Below are 19,399 nucleotides of genomic sequence, written 5' to 3'. Positions count from 1 at the left end.
GCTTCTTCTAGAACCACGAGGCATTCTATGGCCACCCCTTTAATCTGTCAATAAAACTAATGATAAAATCTGAAGTAATTTTTGTATAAAGTCAATTCAGCCAACATGGTTAAAAATTATTTGGAAGGATGTCTGTCAGTTTTCCGTTCTAATGTTTGTGTTATATGAAAAATCTGATCTTCTGATATATTTGTCTATCTGATATCTGTAGCTGCCAGAATATCCTATTCTTTTATGACAGGAGGGCCTGTTTTTAAATGAAATCCATACAGTCACATATGTAATATGGAAGTAGTGGTACATAACATTTAAAAAAATTGGAAAGGGGTTTCAACATAGAATTGCAATCTGAAACAATGAGGTGACCTGGAGGAAGATGAAGCCGTTTATGGATCTTAAAGTATAAAACCTCCCAGGTATTTTGGGTTTGGTGTTCAATAAAAAAAGTTATATTCTGTATATGTGATACGGCCCAAACATCAAGGTGACCTGTTTCTTTTGTGATACCTTGAGTGGGATCCTCAGGACATGGCTTGTATGAAGATGTATCTGATAATTGGTGCAGAGCGCCATTTCTGTATTCTAGGGTGTCTTGGATGACCAGAGCACCACCTTTGTCTGCTTGCTTAACAATAACAGAAGAATTAGTGGCTAAATCTTTCAGAATGAAGTGTTCCTGTATGCTCATATTGTGCCATACAGGTGTACTTGTTGCCTCTATTTTTTTTCTAAATTATGTAGCACTAATGTTTCAAAAGCCTTTTCTCTTCTTCTTATAAATCCACCCACCCCTCACTCCCATCAACAATATCTATTTCACTCTCCAGTAGTTATGCTACACAAGAACAATTATTAGAACAGAGTCTGATGTAAATTGTCCTTCGTCTTCTCCACCGATTCTTCTATTGTCCATATTATTTTTTTGTTACCACTCTGTCCTACTATTCTCTGAAAGGCTTCTTCCTCTAATTTCTCTCTTCATTCTTCTTCCCTCTTAGTTTCTCTTATACACTTGTTTCTGTAAATATCTCTGTCCAACTACTCTATCTTGCATTTTTCTTTTTCCATGTCCCCTCTCCACTTTTCTGCATGTTTCACACTTTTGGGTGACTCCCTCCTTCTGCTTTCTCTTCCTCTGTGTTTACCTCTATTCCTCCTGTCTCTTTATCTCTATGTGTTTACCTCTATTCCTTTCTGTCTGCTCCCTCTCCCCAACTTCCTTTCCCATATGTTCCTTTGCATCATCATGCAGCATATCATGGGCTTCTTCTACCTGCTCCTCTCTCCTGGGACGTTATCACATGGAGCAAAATTGGAAGTTAAACATGGGGCCAATGCAGGGTCATCCAGGGTTTAGGGATGGCTTCTTGTTGGCTCCTGTGCTTGTCTATTGCAACGTATGCTTCCCACAAGGGTGAAAAACTCAGACGAGAGCAAGGGTGGCAGCAAAGGTGGGGAACAACAGTCAACATAGTGTCTAGATGGAGGGGAGTAATAGTTCCACTCTATTCTGCTTCAGTCAGACCTCACCTGGAATACTGTGCCCAGCTCTGGGCATCACAATTCAAAAATGATGGTGACAAGCTGGAGCACATCCAGAGGAGGGCAACCAAAATGGTGAAAGGTCTGGAAACCATGCCCTATGAGAAGAGACTTAGGGAGCTGGGTATCTTTAGCCTGGAGAAGAGATGGTTAAGAGGTGATATGATAATCCTGTTTAAATATTTTAAGGGGTGTCATACTGAGGATGGAGCAAGCTTGTTTTCTGTAGCTCCACAGACTAGGATACAGAACAAAGGATTCAAGATACAGAAAACTAAATTCCTCCTAAACATTAGGAAGAACTTCTTGACAGGGAGACCTGTTTGACAGTGGAACACACTTCCTCAGAGGATGGTGGAAACTCTCTCTCTCTTTGGAGGTTTTTAAGTAGAAGCTGGATGGCCATCTCTTGGGAATGCTTTGATTGTGTATTCCTGCATTGCAGGGGGTGGGATTGGATGGCCCTTGTGGTCTCTTACAACTCTATGCTTCTATGATTCAGAGAGCAACCCTAGTGCCTCTGGCAAAACTACAAATTCCTGGACTCCATAGGATGAAACCATGGCAATTGAAGTGGGATCATAGTGTTATAATTGTAGTATGAATGGAACCCAGGTCTGGGGCTATTTGTAGAGCCAGTGTGGTGTAGTGGCTTGAGCACCGGACTATGAGCTCTATCACATGGAGGAGGCAAGTGTCATTATAGCGTGATTAAATTGTGCTAATAGCGTGATGAGGGGAAGATGATCACACCCCCGCACACTTCTCCCATTCATGTCCCATGCACGAGTATGTGATAATCTTACTCCCGATTGTGCTGTTAGCACAATTTAATCACGTTTTTATGATGCTTACCTCCCTTATCAAAAAGTCCTATGACTCTGGATATCAGAGTTCAAATCCCTGCTTGGGCATGGAAACCCACCTTGGGCAACTCATAATCTCTCAGTCTCAGTGGAAAGCAAAAGCAACCCCGCTCTGAACAAATCTTGCCAATAAAAGCTTGTGATGGGTTTGCCTTAGAGTCAGCCTAAGACAGAAATGAATTGGAAGGCACACAATAACAAAGTTTCTTACAGTCTTTACAATTAGCTGAATCATGGTGCATGTGTGTGGGGTTATATTACAGGTTTCTTGCAGTCCCTTATAGGTCTGATTCTGAATCAGCAATGAAAATGTGGCTGTGCAATACAGTCCTGTATGACATGACTGTATGACATCATGTACACCATGTACACATGACAATTTTGTATATGACTGTATGACATGATGTACACCATGTACACATGACAATTTTGTATGACATGACTGTATGACATGATGTACACGAAAAAAGTAACTATAGTAATTCGATGTTACAATGTTTATTGATTAATGAATGGAAAGAATGCTTATTCCTCAAAGAGAACTGGGGGAAGCAGTATTAAGTGTAGAAAAATGAAACAAATTGAAGGAAAGGAACATACTTAAATTTCAGATATATATAAATATACAGTTGGTCCATCTGTTACATGGCGATCCGGTCTGGAAACCCCCCCCCCCCAATAACGGAAATATTGCATATGCTTGAGCCCCATTGAAAACAATGGGGCTTGTGCACACAGTGTGCGTGTCATGCTGCTTCTGGGGCGCAGCTTCAGCATAAGCTGAAAGCTGCATATGGCGCACCCACATATGATGTGGACACACTGTATTTAATTAGATAGTTAAAGCAATGTGTGTGTGTGTGTATGAATTAAATTATTAGCTTCATGTAAACTGTTCATTTTATGGTGAAAGGTCTGGAAACCATGGTGAAAGAACAGTTGTTTAAGAACAGTGGTATTGTATTATACTGTAGATTATGAAGAATGCCAATGAACTGGAAAGGTTTAGGTAAGCAAATAGCTAGGAAACATGACTTAAACTAATACAGAAACGTGTTAGGTGAAGTCTAAAATTAAGTGAAAACTAGAGATGATTACTTTGTCTTTTTATGTTTCTTTTTATGTTTTTGTTTGTGTATTTACATGTTAGGTTTTGAAAATTTAAAACAACAACGATAAAGAATATGGTTATGCCTAGACATTTAAAGATGTTTGACATTTAAATTAAAATTCCACAAACAACTCCTCCTCTTTATTCTCTGCTAAGGAAATTGTGGCACAGTAGTTATAAAACAATTTCAGGTAACATACAAGTAGTTGAAAAGTCTCTTTTATTATTTTGATAAACAAATATCCATAGTAAACTCTCTCAGATGTACAATGCATTGAAGGTACAGGCCAGCCTTGTATTAAATAATCCATTCCATGCATCATTTCAGCTCTCTTTTCCTGTCTTCACACACAAATGGCTTCTCTTTCATACATTCACATACACACAACTTTGCAGAAATGTGTCCTTACTTACAGTTAAGATTTTGCAGTTCATGGCATGTATTGAACTTCTCCTATCATTTCCAAGGCCAGGTATATGGAGAAATCTGATACAATAGTAATTTGTTTAATTAGGGGACCCATATAAAGGTCAATTGTCTCTCTCAGTGAATGTCTCGATTTGATTAATATGGAGCCCTTGTGTCTTTCTTAATAGAAAGGATGTCACTTACAGGTAACAAACAAAGCTTTTATAACAAAGAGCTACAACTACTTTCATACACATCTGTCTGCATTTATTACTGTCAGTGGCTTGTAACCGTTTGTGGCACTAAGGAGACAACACTTTCAATGTAGTATCTCTTCATCCTATAGAAATGCAACTGTTCTCCTTTTTGTTCCACACCTGGCCCTCTTCATTCAACTCTCTTGAGGATGACAGGCCAGAGAATGAATGAACGTGACAATATATGGCCTTCCTTATGAAAGCAGCAAGGAGACACACAACTGTAAGAGCCATTGATCAACCCCACTTCCATCCCAGTTCTCTTTGGAAACTTTTAGTCCAATGGAAACCATTGATACCAAAACTAAAGGCACAAGTAACATATTTCTGACCACCACTTTCATTTCCCTGCATTTTACATTACTTTATCCATTCAATCACAATGGCAATTGCCTTGGGAATTGATAACCATATGTGCATGCTGTTCTTCAGTTATCACAAATTATATCTTGTTTCTGTGTGAAGTCTGTGGATGAATATGCTGTCCATGCAGGGGGTTTAGGAGAGGATGTTGCAGTTCTCCATTTGCTTTTAAAGATATCACTGTTGCTAAGGTCAGGTTGTTGCTGGCGTTCTATCAAAGTTCTTTTACACTTGCTTGCTATGCACCCCTCTGTTGCTCTCCTGATGCAATCCAGCTCAAAACAGCAACAAGGTCTGTTTGGAATCCAACCCAGAACAGAGGTCCTTGGCCAGGGCTGTGAGTAGAAGCACCAGTGCTAGTTCCCCATGTTAGCTGGAATCCTGTTGTGGCTTTATGCTGGTGTAAGAGATCGGACTTTCTGCGACATTGTGCAATGGTAGCATTTTACAAAGTGTTCTACAAGCCCCGTGATACCAATGTAAACCAATGTGCAAGCTTAGGAACTTGCTAAGCCCATTTCTTAATGGCAGGTGGGGATTGAAGTGACTGTTGTGCAACAAGAGACTGCCCAGCTGTACAATTCATTGTTCAAATGAGGGCTCCAGTGTTGCAATCCAGTCTTGCGGCTCAGCATCCCTTATGGGATTTCATGCTATGTAACTGGTAAATAGGACCCCAGCCTCAGTTACATATGGAAATGCTGCTGCTGCTGCGAAGAATACAACAGAAAGTTCCAGGAAATTGATACTCAGTATAAGCTGCATCTCCTATCACTCTGAAGCATGTTCATTTGCTGTAGAGCATTCGTTCTAGTTTCCAGCTAGAGTCCCACTAAAACATCACCTCTTCACAGCTCCCATAGTCACTCTCCACCATGTCAGAGCCCTCATAATTAGGAGGTGATGCTGGCTGAGTTCTAACATTGGATGTGGGGCTCACCTCACAGTCTGCATAGGAGGGCTGGGCTACACTGAGCCGCATGCTTACCCTCTTGTACCCATTGTCTGGATGGTAAGGTGGTCTCTCATTTTCTACTAGCTGGGAAGGATAATAGCTAATGGCAGTGTATTCATTCTGACACTGGGAAGCAGGTAGCTCAGCTAAACAAGGTGGTAAGAAATCTTCCAAATTCTGGTTGCTGTAACGGGGTGGGATAGGAGCTCGTTTGTTGCTTTGGTCAAGTGGGAAAGGAAAGCCACCATAAAGACCAGCTGAGTCTGAGTCTACAGAAGGAGGGGGCCGATGGTGCGGAGAAGGTGGAAGGGGGCCTTCAATAACTTCATATTGATGATAGTCTTGGATATCAGCTGGCTGGTATCTTGGCGGCCAATAGGTTGTTTCTCCTGGGTACACTGAAATAAAAACAGAAGTCTATTAATATTTCCCAGTGAATATGCAACTTGCAGTACCATAGCTATCATTTCATAGTACTTTATGAAATCTTGTATGTTGTGATGGGGAAATAGTAATGTAGAAGATAGCATACAAAAACAGACAACTGATTACTACATTAATCAATCTATCTAGTTATCCCTGATGGGCAAAGTGCAGCTCTACAAATGTTGCCAGACTGCAACTTCCATCAGCGCATGCTAGCACAGTCAGTGGTGAGGAATGCTGGAAGCTGAAGTCCAACTGCATTTGGCTCTATATATAATATAATTTTCAGAATTATAGGATAGACATGCTTGCTATCACTGCCCCATCCATCACATCTCTTTCCTCAGCTTTGACATGTTCCATAGGTTGGCAAGTGGCATTCAGCAGTGTGGACCCTTAACAGAAATTAAAATCATGAACAAACAGGATTTTAAATCATTCAGGAAACCTAGACAAGTACAAGGATTACTATAGGTCTCCTACACATAGGAATGCGAAGAAGTATGTCCTTGCCTTTCCATTTGCAAAATTCTAATCATGTGGTGAATCTGAAAGCCAGCAAATGGCCAGTGCTTTCTATGTAGAGTTGAAAGGTGGTAAGAAGTGAAAATATTAGCACATGAGTTGCTAGAAAGATTGTACAGGCATCTTTTCCACCCTCCATTGTTTGAATGATACATCTGTTGGTACTGTATAGAAAAGGCTTATCATGTGTATATTTGTGTGTTTAAATTCTTACTAACAGTTATTCCAATTCAGAAAGTCTTGTCAAGCATTTATAATAATAACCCACTCATACTAAACATCCCAGTAGGTACCAAGAACCAATCTTTTTCAATTGCCATGAAAATGACAATACTAATATTAAATAATTCCAAGGCTCTATGGCATGAGATTCCAGGGAACTCTTTAAAAATGTTTGTTTGCTTTTGGCCATCTGAATCACATCTTCAATGACAGATTGTATGCTGGAGAATGCAGGATATGTATTGGCTGAGATCTAATAGTATAACTTTGCCAGTACTCTGCCAGTGCTGCACCAGAAGAAATGTGCATGGGGTGGTAGGGTTGCTTTTCCACAACCCACCTCTGACCCCATGCACAAGGGCAGCTTGAAGGGAATGTGTATCATTTGGCTGGTGGGCCTCCTGTAGGCAATCACTTGACCAACATGTGAACAGAATTGTTGCACTAAATAGAGTCCTGTTCTGATCCAGCATGGTTCTTCTTACATACTTAAGATTCTTTATTCAAACACTCAGAATTCTTCTTCTGAATGTGACTGTCCTTTTTTAAAAAGCCTATGGTCCTTCTCATGTTCCTTTACCCATGGTTGTCTATGGACTATGACATCTCCCCCACCCTTCTTTTCACTGGCTCTTCTATTAACCCACCCTTTAGTATAAAGCTTATATCCATCCCATTACTTTGATACTGAAATATATTGCTACTGGCACTGGTGACTCATAGTTGACTTGTCTGACCTCCATATGAGAACCAAACCAGAATAGCTTGATGAATATGATAGCTTTTGACAGTAAAATCTTCTTTAAAATCAATAATTACAATGTCTATTTGAACTTTTATCAGTGCCCATGTTGCTCACAGCTCTGCATGCATAATTATCTTCCCACAACCATGATAATTTACCAATATATTGTGTCAGATCAGAGTGGAAGTAAAAACTAATGACCAGCTATAGGGTGCTTTATATGTTACATGTGCATGCTGTAACCCAAAAACACTAAAGAAAACCATTAGACTTACACTGAAATGGAATTAAGCTCAAACTAGCCATTCCTTTCCTAGATACAGCTGTTCTGGGTTGATTGCATATTATCTTGGTGCAGTTTCTCCATGGAGAAAGCCCCCATTGCAATCCCATATATGTCACATTATTTTCCCTCAAATGACTGCCAACCTGCTCCATTCTTTTAAAGAGAAAGTAAATACCCTAAAGGCACCAGATCCTGTCTGACCTTTATAGTTAAGCAGGATCAGTCCTGGTTAGTAGTACTTGGATGGGAGACCACAAGAGAATGCCTTAAAGATGTCTGTTGACTTATGGTGACACCACAAATTTCACAGTTTTCTTAGGCAAGGAATAGTCAGAGGTGGTTTTGCCAGTTCCTTCCTCTGAACCTACAGCACCTGATATTCTCTGGTGGTCTCCTGTCCCAGCGCTAACTGGGGCTGACTGCTTAGCTTCAAAGAGCAGGCCTGATCTGGTGCCTTCAGGGTATGCAGGCCTTCATGTTGTGAGCTGCCTTCAGTCCCATTTGGAAGAAAGGTAATGTGTGTGTGTGTTCCTTTAAGACCCTGGCTGCAGCATAACCTCTCGGCATAACAAAACAGCAGAGAGAATCTTGGAAATAGCTTTCACACTACAGCTATTGTGCAAAGAAAGCGAATTTGTGAATTAAATAGAAATGAAAACATGGTATTTTCCCCAAAATGCCTATCCCCTGATTCATGTCACTTTCTGTTTGGATTCTAAGCAGTTTGCACATAGCGTCGTCTGAAAACCAATTGTGCAATTGTGTCTAATACCTTGGATAACCCTGGGTTCTGACCAGTTTAAACTTCCAACTTTCCCTGTGCGATAAATTCCTATGGGAAACTGGTGAAGCAGTGCAACGGGGAAACATTGTTGGTAAAAAAAATGATTTCAAAACGAATGTCATGAAGTGGAAAGTGAATCTTCCTGTGCTTGAGTGGTACAATAAAAATAAAAAATACCTCCCCCCCTTTTAAAAGGTGCAAATTTTGTTGGCTATGACTATTGATCTAATGGGATCTATGAAATACATCACAATGTTCACACAACTGCATTTGAGATTAGTGGAAGGATGTTCTAAATGGGAAGGAACAAACTGAAATCCTTTTAACAGAACTACTTTTGTGAGCAAACATACCTGGATAGGAACATAAGAATGAAAGGACTTAAGAAGAGATCTGCTGGATCAGACCAAAGGCCTACCAAAAGTTTTATCTGCTTGTCAGAATTAATGCAGTTTGACACCTTTAAATATCATGGCTTCATCCTATGGAATCCTGGGATTTGTATTTTGTTGTGGCACCAGAGTTCTTTGCAGAGAAGTCTAAATATGTCACAAGACTACAAATCCTAGAATTTCATCAAAATAGTCCATGGCAGTTAAAGTAGTCTCAAATTATATCATTTCTGCAGTGTAGATTAGACCTAAGACAACATCCTATTCCCAAAGGGGCAATCAGCTGCCTTTGAGAAGCCAAGGAAGACAGAAAGGCAAAAGTACTTCCTTGCTCACTCCCATTACTTGGTAGTGGAGGGAATATATATCAGGGACTACAGATCACTGGCTAGTAGCCACTGATGCCATTATCCTCCATGGATTTTCACTTTTACAATGTCCAAGTTGACAGCCATCACTATCTCCTGTGACAGAGAATTGCAAAGGTTAACTAGGTAACATGTAGAAAGAACTTCATTTTATCTGTCCTAAATTTCTTACTATTCATCTTTAGGAAATGGCCCTCGGATATAGGTTTATGACAGTTTCCAGACAACAAAAGAAGAGCAGTGGTGTGGTTTACTGTGTAAAAAGAATATGATTTGACTAGAACCTAGCGTAGTAGAAGAAAGGGGGAAGAGAGAAAGAAGGTCAGACAAACCCATCTTTTCTCCAGCCCAGCTGCTCTTGATGATGGACTCATTGTCTGAGTTAGATGAGGGCGCAGTAATTGGGAGATTGGGGGCCACACTGCATACAATGGCACCTCTTTGTTTCTGGACATTGTTCGTGTTGAAGGTGATGAATTCTGACCCCACAGTAGGCTTGCCTGGGTCTAGTGCATTGAGTTGGTTGTGGTGATGAGTGTCGCTGAGGATGTTCAGTTCAATTGGGGGAAGACCTTGAGTGCCAACCCCAACACTCTTCGAGAATTCACTTTTGGAAAGCAGATCTGGGTCTTCTTTGGCAACTGGTTTGTGGGCTTTGACTTTGTGGCAATAGTATTTGCGTATGATGATGAACCCTGCTACAAGAATGATGACACCTAACACTCCGGCAGAAATCTTGGCAATCTCTGCAGGTGCCAGGATCCAGCTGGATGGACTAATATTTGGAGTCACAATTTTCTGTTTGCAGAATGCTCCCTGGAAATCCTTGGTACAAATGCAGTGAATGGAGCCATCAGAATTCACACAACGTCCAGAGTTCAAACATGGATTTTCTAGGCATTTCTCTGCAAATTTTTCACACCTATGGAGAGGTAGATAGAAGACATCAATAGAAAATGTGACACTGATACGTACTTGTCTATGAAACTAACAGTGTGTATAGAATGCCACAGAAATAAAATATACGAGTCCTTGTCTAGCAAAAGTTAGATGTGGCTCAGCCACATTGAAACCATAGCAAAAACTGGTTTCAGTTACCTTACAGATACATTGGGTCAAATCCAGCTGTTTCTCTTAACTAGAATAGACTGAATCCACACTTTTGTACATTCCATCGATTCCATAGGTTTAAATCTAGCTGGGACTAAAAATTAGCTTTATACTACTGCCTTCTGTGGTAGAGCTACAGGTTAACATAGATGAATCCAGACTGTGTGATTTAATTCAAAAAGGTATAGATGTTAATATGTTTTTAAATCGAAGCTAACAAAGGGCCCGAACAGACAGGCCATAATAAAGCTGCTTTGGGTCACTTTGGAGGTATGCTGTTTAAATGTTGCATGTGTCCTAAGAGGTCAGAAGCCACACCGAAGCCATACTCCAGTCCTAAGGACAGGAGAGCCGCTTTGGCCCAGCTTCTGGCCTCTTAAGATGTGTGTGTCATTTAAACAGCATATCTCCAAAGTGACCCAAAGCAGCTTTATTTTGGCCTGTCTGTTTGGGCCCAAAGGGGAGGAAAGAAACTCTGTTCAGAATCAAATATGTAAACAAAGGAAATGCTTTTGCAAAACATGCAACTTTGAATGAAACAAACCCATTTCTATTTCAATATTAAAAATAATAATATCTCAAAATTGAAGTCATTCTTTAAAATGTAAAAGCATTTTGACATATGTGATTAATTAGACTTATAGCCCACTGTATTTTAGATGCGCACGGAAACTAACAGGCTACTTCATAATAGACTATGATTCTATGAGACAGCACAACATATGATCTCAGAGGGCATGGTATACTAGTGACTAGCCTGAAGTGGCACAGTTGTGGCATCATACAGCATTCTAAGCCCTGGTTTATGTTAATCATAATTGACAGTTTTAGCTATCCCATAGATGAACAAGCTGCTCAGAAATAGAGAAAAGAAACTATGGTTCTCTCCTGCCCCTTTGGTCAGTTTTATTTCAAAGTGGATAGCTGGGGAAACCAGCACCACACCAATTTTAATGTTTTTTTTTTTTTTTGTAGTTTGCAGCTGGCTAACAAACCATGCTTTGTTTGCAAAGATGGGCTCTAACATAAGAGGACAGTATTCAACTAAGAATAATATGGCTTACCATTATGCGTGACCATAGCCTGAATGTTGGATAGAGTAAGACATTATCAACTCAAGACTATCCCTTTGAATGTTAGTTCTAGGAAGACCCATCACCTTGCCATCCTTATGGCAGGTCTGTTGTTGTTGTGTGCCTTCAAGACATTACTCACTTATGGTGACACTAAGGTGAACCTATCACAGATTTTCTTAGATGAATTTGTTCAGAAGATGATTTTCCCCCCCTCTGAGGTTGAGAGAGTGTGATTTGCTTAAGTATTGCCCTTGCCCACTCAACCAGTGGGTTTCTATGGCCGAGTAAGGATTCAAATCCTGGTCACTGCAGTCATAATCCAATGTTCAAAGCACTACACCATGCTGGCTTTCAATAATGACAGCTCTGAAGGGCTTCCCTTTTTTAGACGCAGGGGAAATCAGTTTTTCCCAATGAAATCTTTATCACTAATAACAACAATCACATCTTTCCTTCTCATAGGAGGCACAGCTATATCCTACGACCTACAAAATAACATAATGTGCTGAGGCACTAGCACCACCTGCTGACCATATGTATATTTTTCTCACAATGGAATTGCAATGATAGCTACAGTAATACAGTAGCCCCTCTGTTTTCGTGGACTTGGAATCCGCATCCCTTGCCCATTTGCGGGTGGCAAATGGAGGGGGACAAAATGGGCTGTGCACCTGTGGAGGTGCACCACCATTAAAGCCAATGAGGCTTGAATATTGACGATTTTCAGAACAGATCTCCTGCAAAAACAGAGGGGTGACTGTACTTATTTTCAATCTCATTGTTGTTCTCAAGCCAAATTGCTTTCCAGGGGGGAAAAAACTTACACATATTCTTCAGTTGTAATCACATATTGTGAATACTCAACTGAGTTAGGACCAGATTATGGAAAAGTTCCGTATGGAAGGTACAACTCCCAGAAGTTAATGTGAAACCTTTTGTAATGTTTGCTTTGAAAGCATTATGATGGGCCATTCATATATACAAGTCTTATCTTGGCACTTACTACTTTTGGAGGAATGAACATGTAGGTATTCTGGCTATTTAATGGCTCCGTCTTGTCATTCAGACAAATAGCTTGGTAAGGGAGGCAGCACTTAGCAGGCCTTCTTACCTTTCTCCCCAGTATCGCTCTGGGCAATGGCAGGTGTAGCCACCTTTCTCTGAGAGGGAACAAGTCCCACCATGTAAACAGGGTTTGCTTTCACAAAGGCTGTCAGTCATCTCACAGTGGTCACCAGAAAACTGCAAGGGGCAGATGCAAGAATAACCTGGTGTAGAAAAAAGAATGGAGGGAGTTAAAAAGGGGGTGAATAGACACATGTGAAGCTAGAATGTTCTTTAGATCATGTTGATTTTTGGGACAGAAAGGACATAATTACTCATTTGTTGCTGCAAATTCTGCAAATAGCCCATCCCCTTTGGAGCCATTCATTCCCAGGACAGTTCCTTCCTCTTTGCATTGAAATCTAAGTTACAGCAACATGTTTCCTCCAGTAACCAAACTATTTCAGACAACTAACACTGAGTGAACTATAATTACACGAGTGTCACAGCAATTATTGGACCATACATGTGACTTCATTCCAACAAAAGACACACATTGTTCCTTACTCCTCTTCATTTGGAGGAACTTATGAAGAACTCACAATTTCAGCTGTCTCCTCCAAGCCATTTCCCCTGCTACTTCATGAAGCACCCTGGTTTTCTGATTATAGCTGAGTAAAATATACTCAGTTAATATTCAGATATTAACCAAAAGCCAGTTCCAGTAGGTTACTCATACTCTAGAACATCCTGTGTGTCCCTTCTAAGTTTATTCATGCACATGTGTGGATTTTTGCATAATCCCAAACAGTGTCTGTTATCTGCATTCCCAACTTAACTGTCACTATGTGCCACTTATGTGAGTGGAAATCTGTCTTCCTGAGTCTTGTCATACAAAAAGCAGACAGGAACAGAAAGTGGACTGCCAGGACTAACACTACCTTTAGTCAGAATGAGGTAGCCACCTCAGGCAGAAGAAGCTGGTAGGAGGAAAGTGACAGTCCCCCAGCTCTTCCTCTTGAGCCCCTGGCCCTTCCCATCTCTGAAAGGACAAAATGGCATGTTTGACAGAGCCTGTCCTGTGCCCCTAATTAGCTTGATGCCCTCAGGTGCAGTGGAGACATTGAATGCTGTTGCCAGTGTTGCAGTAAACTTCAGCTGTCAATCCAGGCATCTTCTGTACATGGAATAGTGGGAGGAGACACCATGTCCTTTGCTTCAGGTACCAAAATATCTTGAGGTGGCTTTGATGACAGGAATCCTAATCTCTTTGCTATCAGATGAAAAGGAAGAACTGTGCTCTCTGCCTTTTCCTCACTGCTCACTTGTTGGGGCATGCAAAGCGGGAGCAGGCTTCAGGCAAAAATAACAAATATGCACATGCCTAGAAAAGGTGATTCAAAGAATATTTCTGTGCACCTCTCCCATTACCACATACTGATATAAAAGTCACAGTTGCAGATCCACTGGTCTGAAGCCCTGAGACAAGGTAAGCAGAGGGCATTGCAAGCCAAGTATCTTAAACAAACTCTGTGCTGATAAATTCATAGATGACAGGCAGGAATATACCCCTCTGACAGGGACACCACCAGGCGATTATAAACCAGTTTACCTGGCTTAGTATGCTCCAGGTGTTTCAAACTCCAATTCCCATCAACCCCAGCAAACAGGACAATTGGCAGTGTTCTCTGGGGATGATGCAAACTGCAGATCAATACATCTAGAAAGCTCCAGTTTGCAAAAGATTCTTGCAAAGGCCTGTTTTGTGAATAAACTTAATTTGTCTTTCCCCAAAAAAACCCAGAAGAAGAAACACTGAGTATAAATTAAGCCAGGTGATTCAAGATTTAGACTGGAATATTAAGTCAGAATTTCTGGAGATATCAACAGAGTAACTGACCCAGAGATTAATGGTCACATGAGACTTTAAATCAGATGTGACAGGAGAGCCAAATGCTGTGTGCAGTAGGCCAGCACACAGCTGTTCTTGTGGAGAAAAAAATGGTTTTGCTGGGGGAAGGGGGCAGTAATTAATACCTTAAAAAGCCTCTTAGGCTGTTATCTGAACATGTGCTCTTTCTGCATCTTGCTTGCCCAAATACCCATATTTGCACCTCTGCATCTTGGGCCTGAGTATGTGCGCCTTGCCCTTTTGCATGCCAAGTGATTCCCTTGTAAAATATTCACTGGCCAAAACCTATTGCCCTTTTCCTTTCAACTGGCCAAAGCAACCTTGTCCAGATGTTCTTCCTTGGTCCCAGGCAAAATGTCTACATACACTGTTCCATTTGGCAGCAAACACCACATTCCACATTTTCTACATTCTTTTTCTCTAGTGCTGCTTTTAAATTAAACATGGGGAGAGGCTAGTAGTTTAGACCAGGGATAAAAATTGTGTAACCCACCAGGAGCTCCTGTTGATCAATCAGATTCCTACCTTCCCCAGAATTTTGGTATAAAAATGGTTATTGTACCCCCAGAGGGTACAAACTGGTCATTTAAAGACTATTCCTCTATCCTTGGCCCAGCTTTAGGGCCAAAGAACTCCCCGCCAAAAAGCCCAGAACGATTTTCTGGGTGAGAGTGAAAACAGAGCTGGGGCAGCCCCAGTCCCTCATTAATTTCCACCCTGGTTGAAGCATTCAAGAGCTGCTATTTGGTAGGTCTTATTAGGCCACAGGGGGTATTGCTCTCTAGAAACACCATAGCTGGCATCCTGTTAGGGACATCAGCATATATTCTTATTTGGGGTGCTGCATTGGTTGTCTTCCTCCCAAAGCATCCAAAATTTCCCCTGACTTATTGAAAAGCCTTTAAAGCCACCCCAAACCATCATTTTGTGCCTTGTGGCGACTGGCACATAGTGAACGAGTTGGACTGTAGAATCAACTGGTTATATCCACATAGTCAAATGCAAAATGAGTCCTCCAGTGGTGGTATATGGCTCAGGCTAGAACAAATCCCCAAGTGGGCCTACTCCACTATGCTGAACTGTACATTATGGCAGCCCATGATTTCATGCTGTTTTTCTAAATGGGACCATATTTCTCTAATACTAACCTCTTTTTCAAACTCTCAGTTTGTACACTGCTAAGCAGTTGCAAACACAGCACTTACCTCCATTTTGCATCTCAGTACAGAGTCCATCATTGAGGCAGGGGTTGCTTCTGCAAGCACCGGTATGAGGGCAGCATTGCCTAACACCTGCTTCTTCAACAACCCCTCTGGACCGCTTCTCTTTCGGCAGAACCACCAGGTCTCTTCCATCCACCATAATGGCATCCAAGCAGCCTCTGAATCCGCTGGTGACCCTCTGAGCCTGATGATGCTGAACAAATCCCCCGATGAGCAGATCTCTCCTGGAATGGGAAACACTGCAGGCCTCTGGCAGCTGGAGAGAAGTATTTGCTGAGCCATCAACAAGCAAATGGATGGAATGGCTTTTCACCTCCAGAAGGACTGAATGCCAGGCTCTGTCACTCACAAAATGGCTGGATGAAAGATTACCAACAAAACCACTCCGACATCTGTACCCTAGGTGAGGTATTCCATTAACAAGCTGTAAAAACAAATAAACAATAATACTCAGCCAAAATCTGAAAGAATGTTCTACCTCCTGCTTTCCAAGGAAGGAAGGAAGGAAGGAAGGAAGGAAGGAAGGAAGGAGTCTAAGCATCAATCCCCAAGATTAAATTCAGCAGTTGGTTCCAATTAGAATTTACCCATTCAATCAGTGGGATTTACATGAGTGTAATAAACCCCAAATTCTATGGGTTTATAGGCATAGTTTCTCTGCCTTATCCAACCAACCCTTTTGTCCAGGCAATCTTCCTGTCTCCTAATCCAGCCACCTTCCATGAGCTCCCATAATACTTTTTGTCCTTCATTACCTACAGAGGTACTCTTTCCCTTCTCTCACTCACCAGGCTAAAGGATCTTCCTTTCCAACCATCCTGGTGCTCTTTCTCTTTCCACTTCGTCTTTCCCTTCCCTGCCACCAGTTTTAATTACAGATCACTTTCTCACAAGGGTGCCAAGGATTGAACCAGAAGCTTTCTGCAAGTAAAGCTTCTGCTGATTTACCACTAGTTTTTGCCCCCTGTACTGGGAGAGCCAGCACGGTGTAGTGATTTGAGCATTGGATTATGATTCTGGAGATCTTTGTTTAAATCCCATCTTGAGCATGTAAAACCACTGGGTAACACTGGGCAAGTCACACTCTCTCAGTCTCAAAGAATGGCAATGGCAACCTCCCTCTGATGAAACTTACCAAGAAAACCCCATGACAGGGTCACCATAAGTTGGAAATGATCTGAAGGTACACAGCAACAAACAAACATGCCTATTGGAGAAGGATCACTGCCGGAAATCCTATTCCTTTGGAATAAATGTCCTAATAAGGCCTAATCCCCACTTTGCTGAGTTTGACAAAGCAAATGGAAGACCTTTTCCTTTACAGGAAGACTTATTGAAGACGGCTGTTTTGTAAATGTGATTTTTATTGCCCTTTTTAGTTAAAACAGTGGCCCTTCCAAACTTGTCTAAAGAAGTGTGAGTTCTCACAATAGTTTTGCAAGCCAAAAGTCCTTGGGTTTTGCCAGCTATTGTCATCTCCTCATCAACTCATTCCATTCTTTTACAGGGCTGTTTGTAGTAATTTCTTGAATCTGCCTGAGGGTGTTCAAGGTTTTTTTTTTTTTAAAAATATGGTTCATAGTTTCCTTAGGTTTTCCTATGGCATGAAGGGCAATTTTTCTCCTCTCTTAATTTTAAAAAGCGTTAAAACTGCAATTTCTCTGTGCACTAGGTACTAAAAGAAAAAGGAGAAGAGAACATATTGTTCTAATAGGTTTCAGAATTGAAATGAAACTCATTCACGGGTGGGAATAAAATGTTGCAACTGTTGCTAGGAATTGCTGGAGAATAGTCCAGAACAACAGAAATATATTTGGTTGGGATCTAAATACCATAAAGGACTCAGATTACATCTGACTGGAAACTACCGTAAGCAGGGTAGTTTAGCACCTCGATGGGAGACCAGCAATTACTATCACATGCTGTAGGCTATAGTTCAGAGAAAAGAACTGGCAAATCCGGCTCTGAATATTGTTTGCCTAAGAAAATCCTGTGAAATTCATGGAGTTGCCATAAGTGTACAAGTGACTTGAAGGTACACACACACATATGCACATATTTTTTAAAAAATCTTGAAAACTGCAACAACAAATATTGCAACCACTTGACACATTTGTCCTGTTTCAAGGAGCTTTGGGGAACTTTTTTGGTTAAGCAAGTATGAGCTGAATACTCCCTCTTCTGTTGAGTTTATTTTAGTTCTACAGTTCTTTCAAACTTTTTTTTGGCATATTTTATGGTTTATTATTTATTAGTTTAACAAAAGTGGGATAAAATGCTAAAAGCATAAAATGCCACAACCAATGCTTTACCAGCAATCTAGCTATGTACTTAGTACCCTTTGATGCTTTACAAGATTATTATCATTTCATTTTCAGAGGTAAAATTAAACACACACACAACGAATTATTAAGGGTGCAATTCAGCCAAAGGTCAGCCATGTTAAATAGTTTCTCTGATCAAAATCTATGGGATTTAAATGTGTTTAGCTATTGCTGGATTGTGCGCTGAAATATTCAAATATGATGGGCAAAGGTTGGATATAAATAAATCATTCAATAAAAATAATTAAACAAGCTAAAACAAGTGGAGTAATTTACAATTAATTTATGTATCTACTAAATGTATTTCATTTACTCACAGAGTAGTTTTTTCAAGGTTAGTTTCTCTCTTCACCCTTCACCCCAACTTCCAATGGCTACATTGCTCAATGAACACATGTGAACTACAGCAGTGGGGAAGCAATACAAACATCCTGAGATTAACCAGTTAAAAGTTATCATTTCTCCATCAAGTTGCATTAAAATCAGTGATGCAATGAGGGGCCAGAGAATGAGAAGAAAACTGTATCTGGAGGGCTATATTTTCCTATGTTGCGCCAAGGGAGTAGCGGTGTGTAAACCTTTGAATTCCACATAGATTTCAAAAGTACAGCCAAAAAAGGAGGATGATATAAGATTAAGATGTTCCTGCTTCTGGCAAAAAGTCTTGAGCAATGAAACTCATCAAGTGAAAAATAAACCTAAGATGCTCACAAGCCTGAGCTTGACTTGGTCTCCTTCTGCCTCTTCTGAATCTGTCTACATTCATGTAGATTGTCCATTGGGGAGTATGCCATAGAGAAGATGTCCTTGAAAAAATATCTGCAGTCATTAACACAGAGACCTAAATTCATTAGATTCATGGATTCTTGGCAAGACTTAGGCCATAGCTTCAAGTCTTAATTGCTTGACAGACTACATTATCCCAATAAATTCAGTGGATTTGATCTCAGCCCTTGTGACTGGGATCTTCCTACTCTGAGTCATGATTGCCTCAGCATCCTGTGAAGAAAAGCAGTTACTCTCCTTGATTTGGAGGCAAGAGAATAACATAAAGTTTAAGGTCCCAGTAGAACTGGCCCCCAGTTTGGGACTCAGCTTGGTAAAAGCCCATTGAATTCTTAAACTGAGAATGGTAGATGCCAAAGTCAGAATCATTGATGCCATAGCATTTCTGATTTCTATGTATGGGTGTGAAAGCTGGACAATGAAGAAAGTCGACAGGAAGACAATCAACACATCTGAAATGTGGTGCTAAAGGAGAGTACTACAGATACCACAATTTGTTAAAAAGAGAAATAAGTGGCTCTTAGAGTAAATCAGGCTTGAATTCTCACTAGAAGTGAAGATGAATAAACTAACACTATTGACATTTCAAGAGAAGATATGTCTCTCTGCAAAATATGATAGTGCTTAGTAAAGTAGAAGTAAGTAGGGTCCAAAACACACTGCAGAAATAACC

At 40.7% G+C, this 19,399-nt stretch overlaps 2 protein-coding genes across 2 annotated transcripts in view; one reads left to right on the top strand and one right to left on the bottom strand.

Moving 5' to 3' along the window:
* LOC149321770 (proton-coupled amino acid transporter 1-like) overlaps positions 1-19,399 on the top strand; it is a 112,155-nt gene that overhangs the window by 75,628 nt on the left and 17,128 nt on the right. The window lies entirely within an intron of this gene.
* FAT2 (FAT atypical cadherin 2) overlaps positions 5,290-19,399 on the bottom strand; it is a 98,175-nt gene continuing 84,065 nt past the window's right edge. Inside the window, exons 20-23 of the mRNA XM_089528254.1 lie at positions 15,599-16,040; positions 12,549-12,705; positions 9,584-10,173; positions 5,290-5,901 (exon numbers count right to left, since the gene is read on the bottom strand). Coding sequence (XP_089384380.1) covers positions 5,381-5,901; positions 9,584-10,173; positions 12,549-12,705; positions 15,599-16,040 — 1,710 coding nt within the window. The 3' untranslated portion in view covers positions 5,290-5,380. The remainder of the gene's footprint in view (positions 5,902-9,583; positions 10,174-12,548; positions 12,706-15,598; positions 16,041-19,399) is intronic.

The sequence above is a fragment of the Sceloporus occidentalis genome, unplaced genomic scaffold (genome assembly GCF_023333645.1).
Source record: "Sceloporus occidentalis isolate IW3139 unplaced genomic scaffold, rSceOcc1.0.p SCAF_1, whole genome shotgun sequence".
NCBI lineage: Eukaryota > Metazoa > Chordata > Lepidosauria > Squamata > Phrynosomatidae > Sceloporus > Sceloporus occidentalis.
Note: the sequence above shows the minus strand (reverse complement) of the source record. Positions and strands in the feature narration are given on the sequence as shown.